Source organism: Brachyhypopomus gauderio, unplaced genomic scaffold (genome assembly GCF_052324685.1).
Source record: "Brachyhypopomus gauderio isolate BG-103 unplaced genomic scaffold, BGAUD_0.2 sc52, whole genome shotgun sequence".
Lineage (NCBI taxonomy): Eukaryota > Metazoa > Chordata > Actinopteri > Gymnotiformes > Hypopomidae > Brachyhypopomus > Brachyhypopomus gauderio.
The window spans coordinates 2,262,957-2,288,312 of record NW_027506877.1 but is presented as its reverse complement, the minus strand read 5'-3'; the positions used below and the strand labels follow the sequence as shown (position 1 = coordinate 2,288,312).

Sequence of the window (25,356 nt, the reverse complement as noted above, 5' to 3'; positions counted from 1 at the left end):
TTTCGGCAGCATTGATCTGTTAATGGGTCTGTAATTCAATAAGCCCCATCTCTTACAGCTAATAAACGGTTTAATGACTAGCACTTGGAGTGCCGTTGAGAGAAACCACAGCCACCGGGAAAACTGCAAAGATCACAAGGTACTGCTGCTCGACATATGGCGACATCTATTTGTACCGGACCAACACACTGCAAAGGCAATCTCTTTTACTTCAGAGGGCCAGCCACGGGACAAACAACACAACCACACGGTTATCTTTTGAATTTTATTAACAAAAAAATATTTACACCAAAATGTCAAAGTTAACGGGGGGGGGGGATACGACCCCAACTTTCCTCAGAAGCAAATCTTAAGGGGGGGTTGCTCATTACTGAGAATAAACCTTTTTTTTTATATTAAACTCTACTCAATTTTCTTCCATCTCTTATACAGTCCTTATAACCCCAGTCACCATGAAGGGAGTGCGTCTGATATTTTGGCAGTTCAATCCCTCATGAGTTGGACTTTAGCAGGGAACACGGAACAACAAAGCATACATATACATACATTGTGTGCATATATATATATACACACATTTTATACATATATATACACACACACTCACACATATGCATACATGCAAACAGGTCATATCCTTGACAACAGTCATACACTAAACATGTGCTCATGCTGCATTTCTGATGTGTATCTATGACAATAACAAATAACTACCATCAAAACAGACTCCACAGTGGCTAAATTAAACAAACATTACAAAAATGTTTCCTAGACACAAACAACCTAAAATGTCTAAGATTTGGGTCATGTTAATACATTTATAAAGGGCCTTGGAATATATATATATATATATATATATATATATATATATATATTTAAAAAAAAACTAACAAAAACCCTTTGACCATTCACCCCCTGACCTCCTTTGACTAGAAACTCTCCAATGGGGAAACACTGGTCCAGTCCATTAAAAAATGTTCCTTGGAAACATTCAAGTAATGTTTTCCAAAGCTCCTCTGGTGATGTCTCCCACATACTGTCTTCATTAGCAGTGTAGGCCCTGATTTGGAAACATGAGCTTAAAGCCAGTTCCTAAACCACATTCTTCAGATTCCCTGTAAACAAGCAGCAAGAGATGGAGAGAGAGTGAGAGGAGAAAAATGATGAAATGAATACAGAAAACATTTACATTGAGAACCATCATGACGACGAACATACCAGAGGTGGAGTAGTTATAAATACCCCCCCCCCCCCCCCCCCGCCACATACGCACGTTCAGAAAAACAAGTTAACAAACATCAGTCCCAACACATCCTTTTACTTAGGGAGGAAACTATCTCCTATTATGACCAGTGTATTTAAGGACATGACCAAGAGTGTTCAACCATTCTGACGTCTGAGGATAAAGCTGACCTCAGATCATCAAGATATTTCCCAGCCAGTAATAGAATGAGTGTTTCACCCATAACTAAAAAACCTTTTGAAAAGCTGTGATGCTGATCTGGACACAGGGTGCGCAGTTTAAACAGACCCAAAAACAAACAAAAAAAAAAAACAAAGCAGGCACCTCGTCAGCTTGCAAACAGCAACTGTCACACACCCAAAGGAAGCAGAAATGGCATATGCAAATTCCAGTGCTTGTCGAAAAAAACCAGTGCACCAGTGCAAATACCAGTGCTTGTCGATCCATATCATTCAAACCTCCTGTTGTGATTTGTAAACATTAAAAAAATGTTAGAGAGAACATCCCTTTTGTTCTGGCCAGATGGTGTTTTTGAGTCTAACCAATCACAAGTAGCTAACGAAGCTGATGATAAACTACACGCAGTCCAAATGATTTAGGTACCCTGTTAAAAATGCCCTGATGCTTCCATCTGAGGTGGTGCATTTCAATCTGTGCAGCAGCAGAAACGATTGAGCTGTTTATTTCTCATCATTCACATGTCGTCCTCCGTGTACATGTTCAGGGGAGCAGGCAGTGTTTACAAGACTGGTTATATTTAAGAGCGCACATTCCTCCACACACCTTCAGAAAAAAACAAAAACAATGTTGATGCGTTGTAACATTCAGTCTTACAACTGCTTGTGTGTCCAGCTCAATAACACCTATACATAAAAAAAAAATAGCTACATTGAAAATATTGGCCAAAACACGTTTCCTGATCTAGCACCAAGAAAACAAAACTGCTTTTGGAACCATCGTCCCCCCGAGTGGCCTGCTGCACCCCAGAACACTAGCAGCATTTAGTTTGGGTCTCAGACAGACGAGAGCCACGGTGGAATGGTGTTTTAACTGGTGCATCATTTCCTTTTTATTTGTAGTGTATTAAGCTTCATTAAACAGCTATGGTGTATAAGATTATTCGCATTTATTCAGAGCTGAAACAGGAGGCATTTAAATAGCTTTACACTCCATTAAACCAGGGTCAGCATAAGCAGCCATGTGTGGTTGCGTTCCACATTTCTTTTGTTGTTGTTCTCTCCGTTTCTGCTTCACTCACATGTAATGCAAGTCTCATAAAAGTTGCCCACGTGTGTCTGGAAACTCCGGTAATGCACAGCAATCGCGGGCATCGCCATTTACTGCCTGCGTTAATCAGCTGCAGTTCTTCCAGGAGACGTTGTGATGTTCTTGGGTGTTTTGTCCAAACATAGCTTCCCTGGTGCTGGGCAACTCTGCAGGGATACGTTTTAACGAGCAGCCTGCAGTACTGCACAGACTAATGGCTATCTCTCTTATCTCCATTTGCCCTAATGCAGGCCAATCTTAGTATTTTTTTTTATAAAATGTGGCAGGAAATGCAGTTTTACACACTCGCATGCATGTGCACGTACACACACACACACACACACACACACAATTAAAAACAATAATCAGCACATCAGACACTGCCATGGTGGATTTAGAATTAAATATTGCTATAAGCCCTAGATTTTGACAACAGATGCAAAAGGCTTAAAAGCCCTGATCTTGAAGTGTGTCCAGACAATGATCAGAGGACGGTCAGATGTCGGATGACATGTCTATGACGCAGAAGCTGGCAAAACATGCGCACCACAAATAAGTCGGACAACAAACCCAATTTCGTATTCCAACATTCCCCATTAGGTACATTACACCAGTCTCTCACTCCTCCGCTACGGATACCGCTACCATGACCAGCGCTGCCTCGTCAAGCAGCAGTCAGTCTCCTATTCTTTAGAAAAGCTACCAGATTGGTCTGCGGTTTCCATGGGTGGGGATCGTCAAAGATTGGCAAGCAGCTGTGCCAAGCCAGGCATCAGTGGCTAGCTATTACACCACATCCTGACTGCCTGGCGCAGGAGACGCTGGTGCGATGTGAGAGAGCGCGCCGTACCCGTTTTGTGGGCGCCAACAGCATTGGACAAGACTTCTCAGTGTCACAACAGCTGTGATGAAACTGTGCTGTCTCATGTCCCTCAAACCCTCCTGCCCAAACTCTTAACTCAACCCTGTTGCGAGGTGTTTGTGTAACAAACGGGAGTGTTTATTGTGTCAGAGGAACCATAACCTGAAAAATAACCCCAAATGTGAATCACCCGTCAAAATAAAGACTTTAGGTTGGAAAGAAATGTCTTCTAAAATGTTTATGCTGAATTAAAATATGTCAAAATAGCCACCTTCAACAGAACAAGACGTACAATACCTCGTGTCTTTATAGAGACTCTTGTAATTCAAAGCAGTCACAAACCATCTAAACAGAACACACAAGTAGACCTGACTAAGGAGAAATACACTGTAGAGTCTTGCCTGAAAACTGACCCAGGATCAGGACTCCTCTCCGTTCTTCCCACTGGCAACCTCTTTATAGTGCAAGATCAAACCAAACTTGGATCTTCTTATGGGACACCTACAACATGTCATTCCTGGAGAAGGCTGGGCAGTATGCACCCTAAGCCTTTTTTAATTACTCTCTGATGGCGGGGAGGGAGTGCACACTACGTGTAGTACACATGCCACATGGGCTCCAACACCAAGCAGAGGCTCGCCCAGACGGACCTAGCCCAGACGGACCTAGCCCAGACGGACCTAGCGCTGCTGAATCAATCCCAGTTTGTCGGTTCTTCTTGCCGTCTAATTACAACCACGAAGTAGCAACTTTGACCCAATTATACTAGACAGACGAGGATGCAATACAACAACTGCTGTTTCTATAGTCTCCCCCTGGTAATATTTCTACATCAGAAGGTAGGCTTAAATGGATACCCTAGCCTGTAGTAGCATACTATAAATTCACTATGGAATGCAGAGCTAGGGGCAGATACAGGCAGTTTGCACTTCACGGTTTGGTTAAAATTCCTGCTGAATAAATACGGCTATTGTGCTGGCACAGTAGGAATTGGCTCAAAAACACAGTATGGGAGTATGTGAAAGACAGTTAGGGTGACCACAGAGGCCAGTCAGAAAGCTGTGTACATGGCCATGTGATCTATTGAAGACACCAGTGACGCTTGTGTCTATTGCTTGAAAGCTAGGAGAGACCTCTGTATGACCTTTAGGTTATCAGCTAAGATATAAAGGCTTTGTTTTGTTTTGGTGTGGAAGGACATTAGCCAGGAAGGAGCTGGGAGAATTGGAAGGACTGATGAAGCACCGGTACTCAGTTAAAACGGCCAAAAAGACTGAGAATCTCACATCAGCACGAACACATGACACTACAGTTACTGGAACCGCCATCTGACTGATTTTGTTCCCCATCAAACTAATTTTTGTTGTTCCTTTCATTTTAGTGTTTTTTTTACTGTGTTTTCTATGTACATAGTGTTTACTATGTTTATGTTTTATGTGTATTTTACATTTCCTTTTATACCTAGTTTTAAATTTCTATTTAAAACTTACATGTTGCTCCTATATGCAATTCTAATTCTTGTTCAGCACTTTGGTCGACACTGGATGTCTTTTAAATGTGCTATAAAAATAAAGCTGACTTGACTATTCGAGTTTTGACCCTCTGAGCCTGATCCTGAACTTATTCCTGGGTGGTTTACTTCGGGTCAGACTGGTTCCAAAGGGAGTGGGGTGGCGAAGACAAGAGACCACAGTGATGTTTGTCACCCATCCCACACATAAAAACACAAAACAAAAACAGACTGATTTCCACAGGAAACCAGAGGGTGGAAAGCATATTTGTTCTCACATCACAGGACAAGTAAACCACATGGCAGCGGGTAAAACCAGGGTCAGATTTATGCATCAAGCACTCCCCTATTCATAGGCAGAAGCTTACACTCATGAAAGTGGGTATGCAGATATGCATCACAGCTTTTTTTCCCTAATTTTTTCTAAACAAGTGAATTTGAAATAAAGCAAAACGAAGATAGGTGGAAAAAACACAGAGCATAAAACAGTGTATGCAAGTAATTCTACTACTATCTACTTTGGTTGATTCTCATGCCTTGCCATCTCTAAAGAGCAGGTTCTGCACAAAGCCTTGTTTATTTACTTATTGATTACAAGGGACATTAAACCCTTGTTTTTGGTGTTCTTCTAACTGTGTTTGATGCTGGTGATGGTGGCTATGGTAAGTTTAGCAAATTCCCTAGACACCAGAATAGAGGAGTCTGTAGGGACAGCTGGTTGGATGAATGACATATGGAAAGGGGGCATTACACCATCTAAATGATCACCAGTGACCGTCTAAATAAACAGATGAATGCTCTGGATATTATAAGCCGTTCCTTTGAACGGGCCAAAGTAATCCCATCTGTGGAAATGGCACTGCACCCGAGTGTGGACCAAGGGTGTATCGTGGGTCCATTATGGTTCTGTGTGGTGCAGTTCTGGTCGTCATCACTGCGATTACCTTTGATGGTGCTGATGACCCGCTCCAGCTGCTGGCTCTCATTACGGTCGGGTCGGCAGCTCGGGCTAATCTCCAGGGAATAATCTGGGCCATATTCTGTAAAGAACTGCACGAAATATAAAAACACATAACGCGTACAAATCAGACCAGAACCTGCAGTTCTCGACAGCATTTGCATCAGGTCAATTTAAACCACAGTGCGACTGTTTAAAAATAGACATGCACCCACATTATTAAACGTTTTCCCACAGTAGCATTGTGGTATAATTCAGTATAAATGCTTTACATAGTTCAGGCAACTGCAACTTCTCAGAACATCTATAGCAGGGGTACTCAACTGGCGGACCGCGGTCCGGATCCGGACCCGAACGCAGTCCTGTCCGGACCCAATCTCATTCCTGATTAACTGGATACGGACCAAAACAAAACCGGAGCATTTATTTCAGGGCTATTGAAAAAACACTCCGTCACGAGTGTTACGTTTGCCACCCCCGCTCAACAACTTACGTTCGCCACCCCCCACCCCCGCTCAACAACAAGCCTGCCTGGTTGACGCTTCGCGAGCGGCGCGAGGGTCCGCGCGGCGAAAATGACGTAATCGCTGTGGCTCCGCGTGTGCTGTCGGTTCGCGAGGTCGTGCACCTCTCTAATTTTGTAACTTCGCGCCGCGCTTCAGCGCAATGAACAAAGTCACGTTTTCTGGGTTCATACACCTTTATAAGGTGGAATTCAAGCACTTGTACGTCACTTTCAAGGTCCATTTCAATATTTCCCAGCATGTTAAACATAATTAAGTTAAATATTTATACATATACTCGAAATAATTCGCTTTTTATCACATTATTTAATGGTGGTTTATTTTAAAAACGCCCAATCTTCACGTCTTCACGTTCTCTCATGTTTCGTCCTGGAATTACAAGAGGCTCGTATTTGTTAACCTAATACAAGAGAACTATTCAGTCAGACAGATATTTGTTGTGAAACCAAGTAGTTACAATTTCAAGCATTTTAAAGTACTTTAACCTAAATTCCAGCACTTTTCAAACCTGAAACATATAGCAACATTAAAATTGGTCAGGTAAATGTTCATTCCCCTGTTTTGAGGGGTGTTTCTACCACATATCGTTTTGGACAAAACGCCTATCGTTTCGGAGAACACTGCAGTGACGCTCGCGAAAGTATAAACGCCTCCACCGTTCGCGCACCCCCCCCCCCCTTCCCGCTCAACAACTTACGTTCGCCACCCCCGCCGCACCGGACCTCAGGTCACAGGTATCTGCCAAAATTGGACCGCGGACAGTTTTAGTTGAGTACGCCTGATCTATAGAATATAGTTATAAAATGCCAATAATGACTAAAGATTTCCCTCATCAATGGTATTCAATTTCCATGTACTCTCTCAAAAATATATTGACTTCAACATTAGAAAAAGTAATAGGGATAAGTGTACATGTGTTCCTAATAACAGAATATCCAGCATTGGCTGATACTATTTAAGCAATCAGGATGAGTTAAATAAACATTTATCCAACTGGGACTGACATTTCCATATCAGAGTGCACATTTCAACACTGGCCTTTTAACAAGATATAAAGTTCCTACAATAAATAAACACCATCTTTCAGATATCCCTCCGTGAGGAAGTATGACTTATTTTAGCGTGATGTTTTACTTTGAGTTTATTCCCCCACCTCTCACTCTGTCACACAGACAGACAGACCCACACACAAAGTCCTGTGGATAGTTGGGCTTTTTGACATTCTACACAGTGTCTGACCTCCAACCATTGAAAACAAGCCAATGAGCAGTAAAACTTTACCTTATTGATGAACTGAATTAAAATTATCTAGTTTTTCACATGGAAATGATGTCCAAGAAACAGCTAGACATATTCCTCTGCTAATTTGAGAGACACTGACTGCTTTGTATTGGAGAAACACGTGGCATTTGAACTGGACTAGTAGCAGAATGAGCTGTAAATGTCTTAGCTGTGTGTTCGCTCTCCTCAGCAGAGTGAGGTGTGTCTTAGCTGTGTGTTAGCTCTCCTCAGCAGAGTGAGGTGTAAGTGTCTTAGCCGTGTGTGTTCGCTCTCCTCAGCAGAGTGAGGTGTAAGTGTCTTAGCCGTGTGTGTGTTCGCTCTCCTCAGCAGAGTGAGGTGTAAGTGTCTTAGCCGTGTGTGTGTTCGCTCTCCTCAGCAGAGTGAGGTGTAAGTGTCTTAGCCGTGTGTGTTCGCTCTCCTCAGCAGAGTGAGGTGTAAGTGTCTTAGCTGTGTGTTACCTCTCCTCAGCAGAGTGAGGTGTAAGTGTCTTAGCCGTGTGTGTTAGCTCTCCTCTGCTTCCAATTATACGCCTGTTGTTTATTCGTCTTACCTCCGGTCGCAAAGCAGTCCAACATGCAAGAGATTATAGAACATATGCGAGAGAGTGTTCACATAAGCAGCATTATATGCATGCATACACAGAGATGTGCCTAAAGGAGCCAATTTATTAACACTTGTGTGAACACATACATACTCAAGACTTACACACACTAAAGCACAGCTCACAATTACCACTTGCTCATGCACACACATACACTGAAGCGCACACACACACACGCACACATACACACACCCTTCTGGCTTTCCCATGAACTCAAGCTTTCCCATGCATATCAAGCTGAGCCTGCCCTCTCCACTTCACTGCTGCTCTGTTTGGTTTGGACCACATCAAGACCACTTTGAACGGCAAACAGAGGTTCTCCAATACGTTATTTTTCTGCGTGTTAGATTTGGCCTATATCTGTATTTATTACAATCTTATTGTATTACTGGTTTCTACACATGGCCAAACTAAGTATTTAAAATGTAGTTACACAAATGAATTCAGTAGGCTCTTTTGTGACCCTCCCCAAACCTGGACTGCCCCGAGTCAGGTGAGAGGTGGAACTAAACTGCAGTTGCTCCCTACGATCTGTGAAGCCTCCTGGGAAAAACCTGCTGAAATAGTTTCATCACTTGTCACAGGAGATACACCCAATTAGACAAAACACAAACAAGGTCAAATTTCCCTCTTCAACAGGGCAAGTCATACCAGAAGAACCATTGGAAAAACCCATGAACAATGTATTTAGTGTGGAGGTCAAAGACCTGCTTAGCATCTCATTGTCCTAAAGATACTTAGTCACCACGGAGGCTGGTTTAAATATCACCCCTCAGCCTCAGAACTCTGACCCTAGAGTCATAACACTAGTCATGCTCCATAACAGCCTTCCCTGGGCTTGTTTCCGGCATTTATCCCTCTCCAGGAACTGTGGGAGCCAGTCACTTCCCAAACGGGATGGCAGAGCCTTCACAGCCTAGCCAGGGGTGGAAGGGCACAGCGGCCTGCAGGCTGATCTGAGGTCAGATGTACAGGTTGGAAATTCAAGCAAAGAAAATGTTCCATATCATATTAATTACAGCTCAGATTGAGAGTAAAATTCTATAACGGCAAAAGCTTGTGAAGGAAACATTTGGTCTCAAAACCAAAAAGTCCTTGGACATGGGTGTGACAAATAGGCCAATGCATCAAAAATCTCCACATCAGACAAGATTGCACATGTGTGTGTGTGTGTGTGTGTGTGTGTGTGTGTGTGTGTGTGTGTGTGTGTGTGTGTGTACACTCGTTAGTGAAGTAGTTCAGTGAGGTTGTAATGTAATAATAATGTTCAGATTCAAAACACTAGGTTAAATGGAATTTAATTGTAATCACAACATTTGGAATCACACAGAAAGCCTGGACAGAGATCACACCACAGTTTTAGTTGTTCTTGTGCATGGAGCCTCCAATGAAACGCTCTACTCATACAATTAAAAATAGGAACTGGAGCTCTGGTCAAGGGGCAACCTCACAGACAATGCAATCGCCACACTGCGTAGCTGAAGTTCCCTTACAGCTCCACCTCTGTGTGTGTGTGTGTGTTTGCGTGTGTGTTTGCGTGCACCAGGGTGAGTGTGAGAAGGCATGTGTACTGAAACACTCCACAAACACCAACTGGGAGGTGGAGACAGAACAGGAGGTGGAGAAGGTAGCGGCACCATCAGGTTTTGATGGAGCTCTGGTAAACCCAACCACCGACACTGACTCACACACACACACACACACACACACACACACACATCTGTTTCAGAAACAAAAGGCACAATATTATGCAATGCGGTGTGCCTGAAAACACCAGTAAACTAGAACTGGTCTGTAACTACCATGCTTTCCTTTCTATGGAAGAGCGCTCCAAATATCCAACAGATCTGAACGTACCACAATGGCAACACGGTCAAAGGGGTTTCGCCGCCTTTGTCTGCCTGGCTCCGAAACGCTATTCACACCTAATTCTCTTCACTTAAGAGCCAGCAAACACACTGGAAAATGGCGTCTCTTTTATTCGGGCTGGTCACCGCGGCCGGGCCGACCCCCCCCCCCCTTTCACACAGGAGTGCTCCTAATCTCTTTAGCAGCGTTTGACTAGCGCAGGCGCAGCTGTTCTCCACTGTGCACGAACGCGTGTTTGTGTGTGCATCTAAACTCAGCCTGCGCTTGTAACCAAACCACTGTTTGTACATCTGTGTGTGCCTGCATGTGTGCAAACTGTACGGTTCTGTCTGCTGTTAGGACACGTGTGTGTGTGTGTGTGTGTGTGTGTGTGTGTGTGTGTGTGTTCCATCGCACAATAGGTGGAAATGATGCTTACTGTGTAGCTCTCAGTATCTGACACCCCCAACCTTATACTGATCTCCACCCAACTCACCACAAAGCAAATGGAGCAAGCGTGACTACATGTAGATATGAGACAAAGAGAGAGAGAGAGAAAGAGAGAGAGAGAGAGAGAGAGAGAGAGAGAGAGAGCGCACACATGGGGGAAAGAGAGAGAGCCAGAGAGAGAGAAACATTTTTAACTGAGTGGAGTGAGTGAGTGCAGGGGAAAGGGTAAGGTGGTTCTTGCTGTTTGTTATTTCGCAGGGCTGTGCTGGGAACAGCTCGGCGGAAGCGAGCGAAAACAAGGCCTAAAAAAAGAGGGAGAGAGGATGTACAGATGGGGACGGCCCGCCGAACGGCGAGGGCCATTTCCACCCGGGCGCTACGGCAGAGCCCCAAACTGCTGCGCTCAACAAACACCAGCCTCCCCTCCCACTCCGATAAGGCCGGACTCACACGAAGGCCCGCAGCCTTTGGGGGGGGGGGGGGGGGGGGGGGGGGAAGAGTCAGCTGAGGCATATTTTTAGACTTAACTCCTTACAGACCTGTCACCTGTAGGAATGCGGCCACGTCCCTATTACAGCAGCAGGTGACTGGTCTGCTGGAGCGGCTCTCATTACACTCATCATGCTTCGTATTCTCCTCCTCTTTCTCTTCTCTTTCTTACTTCGGAATGTCGAAACAGGGCCAGGAGGCCATTTGTTTTTGTCAGAGCCTCAGAACAAAAGATGAATGAATTCAAAGTTAAAGTATTGTCATACCAAAACAAAGTGGCATCGTTTGTCTCCAAAGTCTAGGGTGGAGGCCAGTGCGATGAGAAACAGAGGACCTCTGCAGACCTCTCTGCCTGGATGTGATGTGGAGTCATCCTGAGAATGATTGACCGACACGCCCGACTCTACGACAGGCCCGTGGCTGAACACACCGTGTGAACACACAAGCACATCTGATTGGCCAGAAAGCAGAAAGCTTGGAAAACGAAGGATTCTGGACACCTAGTAGGCCTGTGCAGCCAGAGGAATAATCTGCAGACTAAAGCCAGGCATGAGAAAACCACTCAAGAGTTCATAGTAAAGGGACTATTAGGAAGAATAACCTACCTGACAGATTACACCATTTGAAGAGTAGACGTGGGGACTTTGAGAGTGACTGTGTTAAGCTCCAAAACGTGAATGTAAGTGAGAAACGTCATTAAAGTGCCAGTGTCATAAAATTTAAAGTATATAAACGTTCATCCTTTGAATTAAATTGTATACCAATTGAAAATATTTTATCCAATTAATGAAGTTTGTCTTAATGAACGGAGAGGATGGGGTGAGCTGTATAATCCTGGTCTGGCCTCCTGGTTGGTCATCTGTCGGGTGAATGAAGCTGTTGTCTGCCATACTTGAGTCTCTCTGCCTGTTATTGTTTTCACTGCTGGCAGCACAATGTGTAGAAAGAGCTCTCTACATAACCCAGCAACCAGACCAGCACGGGAGGAGACACAGGAGTGTGTGTGTGTGTGAGAGATAGAGTTATAAAGTACTTGTTCTACCTCTCACTTGAAATGGTCTTGTCTGCTCTTTCTATTTATCAAGTAATCTCTCTCTCCCACTTTGATTGTCTGTGTCTATACATTTGATTTTGTGTCTGTTCATCGTTGTTTCTCCAAAAGTATACTACAGTTAACAGTATTTTGGCTGGGCTGAATGGATATACAATAAGAGAGCTTCAGGGAGAGAGAAAAGGAGAAAGAAGGCAAAGTGAGAGGAGAGAGGGGGGGCGGAGTGAGAGGAGAGAGGGGGGGCGGAGTGAGAGGAGAGAGGGGGGGCGGAGTGAGAGGAGAGAGGGGGGGCGGAGTGAGAGGAGAGAGGGGGGGCGGAGTGAGAGGAGAGAGGGGGGGCGGAGTGAGAGGAGAGAGGGGGGGCGGAGTGAGAGGAGAGAGGGGGGGGCGGAGTGAGAGGAGAGAGGGGAGGCTGGAGTGAGAGGAGAGAGGGGAGGCTGGAGTGAGAGGAGAGAGGGGAGGCTGGAGTGAGAGGAGAGAGGGGAGGCTGGAGTGAGAGGAGAGAGGGGAGGCTGGAGTGAGAGGGGGGGGGGGGGGCGGAGTGAGAGGAGGGGGGGGGAGTGAGAGGAGGGGGGGGGGGGGAGTGAGAGGAGGGGGGGGGGGGGGGAGTGAGAGGAGGGGGGGGGGGGGGGGCGGAGTGAGAGGAGGGGGGGGGGGGCGGAGTGAGAGGAGAGGGGGGGGAGTGAGAGGAGAGGGGGGGGCGGAGGAGTGAGAGGAGAGGGGCGGAGGAGTGAGAGGAGAGGGGCGGAGGAGTGAGAGGAGAGGGGGGGGGGAGTGAGAGGAGAGGGGGGGGGGGAGTGAGAGGAGAGGGGGGGGGGAGTGAGAGGAGAGGGGGGGGGGGGAGTGAGAGGAGGGGGGGGGGGGGGGGGGAGTGAGAGGAGAGGGGGGGGGAGTGAGAGGAGAGGGGGGGGGGAGTGAGAGGAGGGGGGGGGGGGGAGTGAGAGGAGAGAGGGGGGGGGCGCGGAGTGAGAGGAGAGAGGGGGGGCGCGGAGTGAGAGGAGAGAGGGGGGGGGCGGAGTGAGAGGAGAGAGGGGGGGGCGGAGTGAGAGGAGAGAGGGGGGGGGCGGAGTGAGAGGAGAGAGGGGGGGGGGCGGAGTGAGAGGAGAGAGGGGGGGGGGCGGAGTGAGAGGAGAGAGGGGGGGGCGGAGTGAGAGGAGAGAGGGGGGGGCGGAGTGAGAGGAGAGAGGGGGGGGGCGGAGTGAGAGGAGAGGGGGGGCGGAGTGAGAGGAGAGGGGGGGGCGGAGTGAGAGGAGAGGGGGGGGCGGAGTGAGAGGAGAGGGGGGGCGGAGTGAGAGGAGAGAGGGGGCGGAGTGAGAGGAGAGGGGTCAGTTCGCAGCATACATGTCATAGCTGAGGGGTGAGAGGTGCATCCAGGCAAGCGGACAGTTACTGATGACCATTAATGGCAGGTCAGATCGTGGCCATATGGAAAAACATTGTTGTATCCAAAATTGTTGCATCTCCCCTAAAACCAAATTGGCGGATTGAAGTACAACAAACCACACGTTTCCACTTCATGCTAGTCCACTTCTGCTCAGGTTTATTTGAGGTGCTTGGCCCTTAATGAGGTCAAAGGTCAGCCTCTTGCTGGAGTTCAGGTTTGAAGAAACAAGAGCATCTTTTCTTTAGCTGACCATGAAAGCGTCCTCTATGGTGCTAAAAGACCCCCTTTGTGAGTGTGAGAAGGAGATATCAACCTATCACTGTACATTCAAACAGACCCTCCATCCACCCTGCCTCCCCAAACACTCCACTGTCTCTCTCATTCCCTCTTCTGAAGAAGCAATTATGTGGGATTTTACAATCCTTCTCAAAAAAAAAAAATCCCCAGCCTCTAAAAAAAAAAAACCCCCTTCCTTTCAGTGTGGTGTGTGTGCACCCACACACACATACACACACACTCTCTTTCTCCAAGGAAAGAGAAGGGGGAGTGTAGAGAAAAGAAAAGCACAAGTCCCTCTCTGTCAGGCAGCAGGGACAGAGTGGTATTGTTAAACCCCCCCTTCACATACACACCCCTCTCTGAATCACATGAAAACAAACGCGTTTATTGAGAGGTGCTCGGACATCTTTGATTAGAGCCAGTGACTCAGCAGTGAAGGGGAGAGAGAGAGAGGGGGAGACCGAAGAACGCGAAAGAAGGGGTGATGAAAGAAGAGAGGGGACAGGGGTCTTACCTCATGGTCTGGTATCTCTGAGGATAGAGTCTGTTCCAGGACTGTCCCTGTCAAATAGGTCCAGCAGCGGGCAGTGTTGGCAAGATGATAACCACCTGAGAGAGGGAGAGAGAGAGAGAGAGAGAGAGAGAGAGAGAGATCTCAGCAAAGGACTTCATTGTGCTGGTGTAATTACTACCTTTCATCCAATGCTTGGCTGGGCAGGTCTGGAGTTCAGAGCTCATTTCAAAATGGGCTAAAATCACAAAGTTTACTTTCTTACCCCCTTCAGTTAACCACACACTAATAAACTTTTTGGCCCGAGCTATTGCCTGGCAGCAGGAACAAGAGGGGACCTCAGCAGGCATGGATGAAACCACTCGGTGTCTGACAAGAGCTTGTCAATGTGTTCTGTTACATTTGAAGGGAGCGCGACAACTTGGAGAAGTCCACCTAGTCTAATGCCTAACAACGCTTAAAAATGCACTCATGTGGACTCCCAGTTCACATCAACACACACACACACACACACACACACACACACACACACACACACACACACCTCCTCCAAGCAGAATCGTGGGTAGCTTCCACTCCAGCACATGACAAAGACACTTGCTGACCCCCACTGGAGTCATGTTGAAGGAGCACATGGGGTCACCAGCCATGGTGTCTGCCCCCAGCTGCATGACAATCGCTTCCGGGTTAAACAGTGCTTTCACTTCCTGCATGACACTGTGGAAGGACAACGAGGATCACGTTAACAACCAGTATGCTTGCCTGCACGAACAGCTCAAACTCTCTTCACAACAACGAACATGAGGCGGGGGGTGAGGGAGTAGTCAGCAGGCCGTCTGAGGAGGAGGAGGAGGAGGAGGAAGAGGAGGAGCGGACCTGGTGAAGACCTGGAGGTAGCGGTCGTCCCTGATTCCGTCCTCCATGGGAACGTTGATGGCATACCAGCGGCCCTTGCCCAGACCCGTGTCGCTCACGTCTCCTGTACCTGAGGAACGGCAGGCAGGGAGAAGCCCGATCAGACCACAGACGACCACACCCACCCACATCCACCACTTCTCTTCATCTCCTCAGCTGACTGCACTGCTCCTCTCCATCAAACCCATTCACATGCCTGTATTCAAAAAGCTTATACGCAAGTCTGTCCACTTGGCGGCCATCTTGGCATTACCTCTGGGAAGCTCCCCCATCTCTCGATAGAGAGAGACCCACATGCTCAAAATTGGTAGCTGGAAAAATCGTTTCAAAAACCTACTCCAAATCACTGGGACGAGAGGCAAAGAATGACATAAAAAGAGGGACTCCTTTGCTCTAATAGCAGAAAAGACATTTGTTAAGGTTGCTCCAGCTTTTATGCACGAGCTTTTCCCTGCAACGGGAGAGACAAAGACTTAACGATGGCGTCGAAAGAGTACGACAGGCCTGACGTTTTCACACTGACTCCTCTACAAGGCGCTTGACTGTTTTTATTGAATGAGCACAGCCGTCATGTTGAGCATTGCGAGCTTTCCGGTTTGTCTTTAAGCCATGGCCAGTCTCCTCATATTATAATATCTCTGCTGAGCTGGCGACATACATACAAAAAGAAAAGAATGCAGATAAATGAATATATAAAATTCAGACAGATTAATTTTACCATACAAGCTCAGAATGTGAGCTGATGGTGTTGGGACAGGCTTTGTCGACTATTCTCCCCAAATCAGCAGAGTCATTGTGTCCACTATCAGATGGGTAATCAGACTCTATGGGCACTGATGTTGGAGCTGGCTGCTGAAGGCTTGGCGTGAGTTGAAACATGGCTGTCAATTAAGTGGAGTGAGAGACTGATCCGCATGGAGGCAAAGAGGCACGTTGAACCGACCTGGGAAGAAGCCAGGGGAGAACTTGTGCAGAGAGACAGTCATCACTTTGGAAGTGAAGCTGAAGGCATCTTCCACACCTGTAGATAAGACCACAGATCAGACTCCCATAACGAGTCTCCATTCACTAAAACAGTAGGAGAGGATAATGGACTTTCTTGCTTGCACACACAGTATGCTTCTTTATTTCAATAGCCGTCTTAACATATAATGTCTACGCCATGTCAACATTATGTCAATGTCCATAGAGACATTGGACATTGGACAATATCGTGCATGAAATGCCATGTCATTCAGAACAATAATCACTCAAATGATTCTTTGAGCCATATCCCCCCCATGATGCAATGTTCTATTAGGGCTATTATTCACATGGTTACCATCGCCATGGTGAAGGTCCAGGTCTATATAGAGCACCCTCTCATACTTCTCTCGCAGTTTGAGGATGCCCAGAACCACATCGTTCACGTAGCAGAACCCTGAGGCCTCATCTCTTCTCACACACACACACACACACACACACACACACACACACACACACAATGACCTAATTTGAGTGTTACATGGACTATTTGACTGATACTTTTCATTATTCATACACAATACACAGCGCCCTGTAACACAGTTTAAAAATCAGACTTCTAGGTCAAACAGTACAACTGCTGTTTGACCCACATTTTCAAAGGGCTGCCTGGAACACGGGTGTTAGGCTCTGACTCTCAGGGAGTTCATAGCTTTTAGAGCATTTTACATTTTTATGTAGCAAGGTTTTGAATATTTAAATATTATTTACAATTATAGCAAACTATTCAAGCTCGTAGCAAACTACATCTTTCATGTCGAAACACAGCTACAGTTCAAAGCTAAGAAGAAAACTGCACAAGAAAGCCATCACAGACACATTCCACATCTACAGGTTACCACATGGTGTCACAGTCCAAGGCCAAATTCGATGCAATCATTTATTTCTGATAGAAGAGTTTCAAAAAAACAACAATACAAAAATAATGCGAGGATGAATAAGACACTCTCTGCTATCAACAGGTTTCACAAAGCAGGCTGCGATGCTCTCTTACTTCTTGGCGTGGTGCCAACCTCCCGCCCAGTTGATGGCCACATCACACTTGCCGTCCATCAGACACTGAGCAGCCGTCAGAGTGGCTCCACCGACAGCTGCAGCGTAGTCAAATATGCCCTCCACCACCGGGCAGTCATAGCCTGGGGGCGCGCGGTGACAACACGCATAAACAAGCATAACATAAAACAAAATAAAAGTTCCACTGCCGGAAGGAATCTCACAACGTAAATATGTTCAGGTGCACGTGGCAATATATATATATATATATATATATATATAGTCCTCTGAACTCTACCACCACAGGGTGAAATATAACGCAGCATGGGAAAAAGTGCCGATTAATTACACAGTGAAAAAGACGCACATGGATAGTAATATCAGAATTTTATAGTAACGCGGGTTTAAAATCATATTACTCGTTACTACTCAGACTGTGCAGTGGTCAGTGTTTGTATTGTTATTTTGTCTGTTAGTCCTGTCTTTCCTATTTATTATATTGTTTGTGTTTTTGTGAAAACATGTATATGCATGAAACGACAATGAAGTCTGTTGATGTATAAGAGCGCTGTGATAGGACGGCATATCGGGATTTACTTACAGGTTTAAAAAGACAATTTTGCCTTATACTGCCCTCTGGTGTTTATAATGTAGCATTACCAAATAACAATAGGATGCAAATGACTTTTAGTTTTGATTCAAGATATTGGTCATTTCTTTTCCGGGGGTTAATAAAATGTTGAAATTCCAGCATCACAACAAATAAGCAATATCGATATCTTAAAGAGTCAGCTCAATAGTTGTAGTTGATATTGAAATGAAAGCTGTGCTCTAGGATAATATTTCAACTGGAGAACACAACTATTATGTTTTTCTTTCTTCATGGTTCATATTTAATATAGAACTAACACAGAACAGGAAATGTGTATCTGGCTGTGCAATCATTTTTTCATGTAAAATAATCTATACACCAACTAATAGCCTCATTATGGAAGTAGAGATGTTGTAGAATTTAAGTCCAGCAATCAGTTTATACTTTTATATCTACTGCACCCCTACTCTTTACTGTAGTTTACTGTAAAGAGCACTGTAGAAAGTGTATTTTAAGTGTTTTTTTGTGTTCACCTTGCTTCGATGAGGCACACATGAGGACGTATGCATACAAGTCATCTATTTGAATTCATAGTCTCCATGTTGGAAGAGCACATGTTCAAATGGTACACACCACACTTACCCAGTCCAAAATCAACTGACTGAGGGTCATCGTTGTCTCCATTCTGACTGATCTTGTGGAGATGTTCCAGGTAGGAGTGTGTGTGGAAGACTGCCATATCCTCCATTGAGGCCATGCGAGGTTTAACGACCCTGCAATGTTAGTTTCATCCAAGAAAATAGTTTTAAAATAAATGGTTACCTCCAACTAACATAGCAAACACTGAAAAATGCACTTTTTTATAGAATAATAATGTTAAAAACAATGCTGAGTTTTTGTTTGTTTGTTTTATTCTCATTGGTTAGCTAGCTATCGTCTCTGATAACTCAAATGAAGTACTACGGTCAATTAAATTATTATGTACTGAAAGACTCACCTCATATACTGTATCAATCCATAAGCTTCGATCAGTGAATGAACCATACTCGCCTGTGCAATTAGGGTAAGAAAAATAACGTTACAGTTTCGGTCACTACTAAAGAATAAACAATGTCAGCAATGTTAATCAACGAGCACATTTAATGTCAAAACTGAAATTATGGGAAAAAACAGCTAAAAACAGGTGAGCTAGCCTGCTAGCTAGCTAAACACCATCAATAAAGCCAAGACCCACAACGCTTGTGAAGTATTCGTGAGCAGAGATGTTGAAGATCCCACTCACCCGGTTAGGGACTTTTGATAAGGTGTCACAAGTTTCAATATACTCCGGACTGTAAATGTATGCCACATTGCGTTTGGTGAGGTTTCCATCAATTGAGTCACCTCTGTCACACATTTAACACCGTACAATTAAAAACGATAAACTCTAGAAAAAAATAAAAGGCGCTTGGTAACAGATTTTTAAAAAATGAACGTAGCCTCAATACAACCAACATCCGGCAGGAATCGCCGTCAATTTCAAAATAAAAGCACACTCGTACCACTCGCGGTTTCTCTCTCTCTCTCTCTCTCTCTCTCTCTCTCTCTCTCTCTCTCTCGTACACACACACACACATATGTAAACAAAACATAAATCATGTAAATGTATTCATGTAAATGTCATTTTTATATATCTTGTTTACTACTTTGTTGTTGTGAAACGTTGGAAACGTAATTAAATGGATTTCTCTGTGATCGATTGTATGGGTCTTGCTCAGATATACGCGCTTCCACTTTGCCCATTTCTTATTACTTCATTTGCTAAAATGCGCTTGCTCAGTTCCATCACATTCTCCCGCAACTTAAAGTGTAGATGTGGCTGTAGTTTTCAAAGGTACTTTAAACCCACGACTAAATCAGAATGAAAGAATTATTGTTATGCATAGGTCTACTTTTGACGGTTACCCTGGCCCTAGCAGACCAGGAAGAGCGACTTCCAAAGAAATGCGAAGGTACTGTTGCGGTTTTTCACTCACCTGCGAGTGTCTTTTATTAACGTTATCGAGATGTCAGGAACTTAGTTGTCCTACACGTTTATAATAATTTCTGAATTATGTGGATAAATAGGTTTTTTCATATTGAAAGGTGTTGACATCTGTAAAAGTTGTATGTAATTCCACTATGAATCTCTATTAAAATTCAGTTTGTTTTACCCGTTACCCACAACTGGGTTGATAGCTTTTAAGTTTACACTGTTCAAACTCCATATTCCTCTTCTCTGTGGCAGTTTGCAAGTTCTTGACAGTAGAGCTGCAAGCAACTCTGGAAAAGAGCGGCCGATCAAAAGAGGTTCTGGAGCTTGGAGAGGTTCTGGACACTGGGAAACGCAAGCGTAAAATCAAGTACAACACCTCGTAAGTGAAACACACCGTCGGATAATTGTAATTAGAGACACGTGTAGTCACTCTGTTTATGTGTAGTCACTCTGTTTATGATCCTTAGGGTCGAATAGCAAAAACATGTTTGTGTATTAGTCTTAATAAAATTTCATTTAGTTTTTTATTCCTTTTTAATCTTCTCTTACAAGAGAAACACGGTTGACCGAGGCTATGGACAACATCTGTGACGGTATACTGCAATACAGTGTGCATGCTGAAAGACCTGGGAGCCTCCGATATGCTAAGGTAGGGATGTTAACACCATCACCCAATTTCTTTGTATCTCTGCTATCGCGTCTCTGCAATCAGGACATAAAATGAATACGAACATAGCGGTAAGCACCTTTCATCTTTTATAACGCATTTGCAAACTTATATATTGCTATGTATGCTTCTTTTCAAGAGACCTACCTTTTTTCCAAAAGACCAAGACCAAAATGTACAGAATCCCTGTGGCATAGGGACATGAATTTAATACGGTGTTTGTGAACCCTGGGTGCCACGTGCCATGTGTGCTGTCTGTACATTGTGTGTCATTGTGAATGGTCAATGCTTGGCAGGGCACCAGTCAGACCATGAACACACTGAAGAACCTGGTTGATAAGGGAGTGAAGGTGGACCTGGGCATCCCCTACGAGCTCTGGGATGAGCCGTCTGTTGAGGTGGCAGATATGAAGAGACAGGTAACCCTGCAGCTGCCATAACTACAGCTAGCTCACCTGGGGACCTACTTTCATGTATACAGTATTGCTATAGTTGTTCTTGAAACCCCATTGCATTACAGTGCAATGTGTGTGTGTGTGTGTGTAACATGTTATGTTTCAGTGTGAGACTATGTTGGAGGAATATGAGGAGGTGGTAGAGGATTGGTACTTCAATCACCAGGAGGAAAGATTGGAGAAGTTCCTTTGTGAAACCCACATCCTGAAAAACTCTGATTCAGGTGAGCGAGTTGCACACAAGCACACTGTACACTGAATGACTCCTAACGCGGTGCCTTTGCTTTATTTGTGCCACTCATTCTCACTCATTAAAACGGCACACGCATGTTCATGATATTTGTTTTGTTTTGTTTTTCTTCCCCACCCTATTTTTGGCTTTGTTTCAGAATGTTTGAAGGAGACATGGAAGGGTGACTCGGGGATGAAGGAGTTAACCGAGGAGTCCGAGAGCAATCTTGATGGAGACAAACACACACACGATGCAGCAGAACTCTGATGGCAGAAAGCAACATGGCTGACAAACTCGGACAGACAGCTGGACAGACAGTCTTCATTCTACAATACGTCCTGAAAAGGAACAGTGATCCAGAAATGCCAAACAATTACAAAAAAGCAATTATTTATATGTTTGTTTCTTTGTGTGTTTGCTTTTGGTACAAAGCAGCACTACATATACTTATCATTGTATCCCAACCAGTCAATCTCGAGCAACAGCCTCAAGCAATAACACAAAGGTACTGTGACACTGTGACCTTCACATCCAGACAGCCTGTTGGGGGGACCTGCTGGATTTCAAGAATCCCACGAGTTCATCTTGTCATCAGATTTTGCTCCTAAATTGCAATAAGTAATTTCTTGGTTTACATCTTAAGGAATGCTGCTTCAGTTGCAATTCTGCCACTGACCACAAAAATACACCAGGTTATGTGCCTCATATCTTCAGACCATCTAATATTTCTGAAGATATGAATTACCTCAACACTAGCCACCTTGTATCTGCAGTAATACAATGTCATAATAAACTCTTGCACAGTACTGAACGAGCAAGTAACATTATTTTATATGTAATATTTTTCTGCTGTTTTTTCAGAGGCATTATTTTATGCAATTATGTATATCCAATTATGTATGTACTTTTCAGTGTTCAGTTCCTGCATATTGTGACACTTTGAATAAAATAAAATATTTTGTACTTTCCATATTGAGTGTAATGTTCTCTCTGCTAGACTGAGAAGAATAATTAGGCTTCACAGTCCAACATGACACAAACATGTTTGTTTCTATTTTTTATTCCATTCAGCACACACCTATCTGAAGGCCTCCTATGTGATGAATGAGCTTTATACGTACTAATGATCCTGCAATCAAATTGAATCAACTTCAGGAAAGAACATCATTCCAAGTTAGCTCATTTGCTGTTCTCCCAATAAACCCTCATTTGTTGGCTGAGAGAATTGTTTTGTCCTCAGAAAACGTTGTCTTTGGTGTAATAGTTCCATCAATACCTTCAGCCAAAATTGAGTATTTGGTCACTCTTTTGGGTGTTATCTTTGGTTTGCTGCGTCTTGGGTTTCAGAGGTTTGAGTGCTATACCTCTGCCCCTGTACCCTCTCTCAGTTCTCCACCTCAGTTAGCTCATGAGCAAAGCATCTCAAAGCAGTACTTAACTGAGAAACCCTACATTATAACGTGTGGGCAAACCTAAGTTGGACGTTCGGGTTAAAGCTGACATGTTTGGAAGTGGTGTATCTGTGCAGGCCTGTGAACTTATGCTGTCGTCTGAAGGTTCAGGTCAAGATGGGTGCAGAGCTAGCATGTGTGGGGAGCTAGCACAGACTGGAGAGAACGGGGCACTCCGCCATTCCTACTGAGCGTCATTACAATGGTTTAGCAGCTCCAGTTGAGTGTCTGAAGATCCGTTGATATGCCTTGCTAAACTCTGTGATTTTGTAACGATTCTTATTTTTAAACTTGGAGTATTTGGAATGATGTTTTACAGTAATCTTGGCATGTGCACTATTCAGTGATGTTTCCATAATAAGGTGAAGATAAGTGAATTTACTGTAGCGCTGTAGTAATAAGATTTTCTTTTGACTTTATATATTTAGGTATGTGTGCATTTTGGGGGGTCACCAGGGGGCAGTGGTGTTCTAGTGCTTCAGAGACCGATCTTGATTCACTTAGGAAGTGATCTCATACTGGCTATTGGTCAAATGGCACCCCTGTATCACTGTCATTTGGTTTGTTCTGATCCAGATGTTTGGAGTAGTAGATTGGCCCATGGTGCCTACCAGCTGGAAGCTATTATTATGGTTGAAGCATCAGTGAGTACAGCAGGTGACCAGCCACTTCGTATCAATGCGGACATGGTGCCTGACGACTCCTTCGGCCCTAGATATGTTTTCATCATGAATGGGTGAGAGAAAGCCACTCATTCCATCTTGCCGTATTTTACATCCAACTTTTTCCAAATGGCACTGTTTAATGCAGAGAAATATATGGTGACGTTAATGTAAGTATTAATGGAACGTGGTCCAAGTTGTTTACATTTCATGCAAATTTATGCAAATGGATGATTTATGTCTAATTCATTCGATACACATGCTCATTCAATTCCTTGAGTTGTGGTTATGGTGAAAGTCTTCCACGGATGTTCATTTTGATATGCGATTAGTGAGCGAGATGCCATCGGAAGTATTTTCATTCACTCATGAGATGTTGCAGGTAATTATAGTGAGCTGGGCTAACATGTATCCACCCTTTTTACGGCCCTCGCCTGCAGTGTAATGTGCAGCAGGCAGCTTAAGTCAGACTGGTATTTTACCTTTTGTGATACAAGTAAGGTCTTGAAGATGAACCCGTTTAAGTGGAGGTATGGATTGGCCGTGTGTTGGAGCGAAACCAGGAAACTTCACATGTCAACTTCACTTTTGAGAAACACAAAAAAAGGGGGATTTCTAGGACAGACTGAAGATCTGAGTGTACTTATCCCACAATGCACTGCAGCAATCACTCCCACTCACTTTGAATCACTTCTTAAGGAGTCAGGACCACTGATTTTTACTGTTTTTTTTTTTTGGCAGATGTTTAGTTCAGCATTATGAGTTTACTTCTGATTTCTCATCTGATGAAGATCTGTACATGGGAATGATGATGTATGTTTGACCTGTAGTCATGGTAACTCTGCTCAGGACAGCTACCATGGTAACAGGTGGCTGGAATGTGAAAGAAAAATGTGTCCATTATCAACGGCATGTACTATAGTGCTTTTTTGTTATTTGACACATGAATATTGCCAAGGAAGTGTTACTTTAAGGGGACTAATATTTATATTTCTATATTATTTATTTTTTCTTTCCTGATTTCAGCATTATCTGCAAGATTGAAGTGCAACAAAGATTTGGACAATCAACTTCATCAAATAAACCTTTCATCTTGAAACACTCTGTGTTTCATTTCAATAAAGTATGACTTGACACACTTTGCAATCTTAGCTGCATTGTCCTGACTTCACATGTTCCAAGCATAAGATTTTGCCATGTCATCATATATTGCTTTTACCTTTGTAAATGGTCACACTGACAGTCACTTTCACATCCTTGTGTTTGAAATGTGGTATGACTTAAGGACATCTAACACAAGGAGCTATAACAGATGGTCATATTTCAGAGTCTAGGACTGATTAACATAGAATGCACCATTTTAGTTTTTTATTTCATCTGGCTCTCGCGGTTGAATAACCTGCTAGACATCAATCCTTCATAAGCAACAAAATATGTGATAGAACATCTTACACACTACAGTTTGTGGTAAATGGGGTGCTCTAGGAGTAGGGGTATGTAAAATGATCAACAATTAATTTACTTTTCTAATTTTTTTGTATATTTTGATTTTTAAATAAATCAAATGTCAAAATACAAAATGAAATGAAACAAATTTAATGTTTTTTCTTTTGACATGTTCAAAAAGTTAAAAATCCAGACTTGTGTCTCTTGCACAATTAATAAAATACCTTCCTTATCAGTAAAAGTTATTAGTGCTCATGCTAAACCCGAATATAACCCATGTTGTGAGATGCTTCACATCTGCTTTTCATGGAGAGTATTGGTAGTTTTATGCTACTGTAAGAGTGTTGGTTCCTGGGGAAACGTGTGATCTTGGCATATGTTTGTTAATATCTCTTTTATGCATGTAAATGTCTGCCACCTGTTCAGCAACGCAAGTCTGAGGACATTGGCAGTCAAGTTGAACATTACCTTTCTTCACAAGCTTGGCTTTGGAAGAGAACATACCAGGAAACAGTTTTAAAAAACAGCTATGTCACTGACAGTCACATGAATTTTCAAGTCATCAAAATAATAAAGTTTCTCTTTGATGTCCTATTTAAACTCTGGCACTATTTGAATTTGATTTGAATTTCTCACATACTTGATGGAGGAT

The 25,356-nt window shown here is 44.0% G+C and overlaps 2 protein-coding genes across 3 annotated transcripts; one reads left to right on the top strand and one right to left on the bottom strand.

Moving 5' to 3' along the window:
- Positions 1–251: 251 nt before the first annotated feature.
- hdac8 (histone deacetylase 8) lies at positions 252–19,273 on the bottom strand. 2 transcript variants are annotated; one of them, XM_076987518.1, is made up of 11 exons: positions 19,060–19,271; positions 18,775–18,827; positions 18,420–18,550; positions 17,187–17,328; positions 16,491–16,603; positions 16,113–16,190; positions 15,131–15,239; positions 14,799–14,971; positions 14,258–14,352; positions 5,823–5,928; positions 252–1,112 (listed from the first exon to the last, which is right to left on the bottom strand). In XM_076987518.1, the coding sequence occupies exons 1-11, from the start codon at positions 19,171–19,173 to the stop codon at positions 1,090–1,092; spliced, it is 1,137 nt and encodes a 378-aa protein (XP_076843633.1). In that variant the 5' UTR covers positions 19,174–19,271; the 3' UTR covers positions 252–1,089. The 2 variants fall into 2 exon arrangements, 1 of the variants encoding a protein (XP_076843633.1); XR_013124481.1 differs by lacking the exons at positions 252–1,112; positions 5,823–5,928; positions 14,799–14,971 and having other exon boundaries at positions 15,017–15,239; positions 19,060–19,273.
- A 288-nt stretch (positions 19,274–19,561) lies between these two features.
- cnpy4 (canopy FGF signaling regulator 4) lies at positions 19,562–22,093 on the top strand. Its single transcript, XM_076987521.1, has 6 exons — positions 19,562–19,768; positions 20,044–20,170; positions 20,344–20,440; positions 20,755–20,877; positions 21,020–21,137; positions 21,303–22,093. Exons 1-6 carry the CDS (start codon positions 19,678–19,680, stop codon positions 21,410–21,412), a joined length of 666 nt encoding a protein of 221 aa, XP_076843636.1. The 5' UTR covers positions 19,562–19,677; the 3' UTR covers positions 21,413–22,093.
- The last annotated feature ends 3,263 nt before the right edge of the window (positions 22,094–25,356 follow it).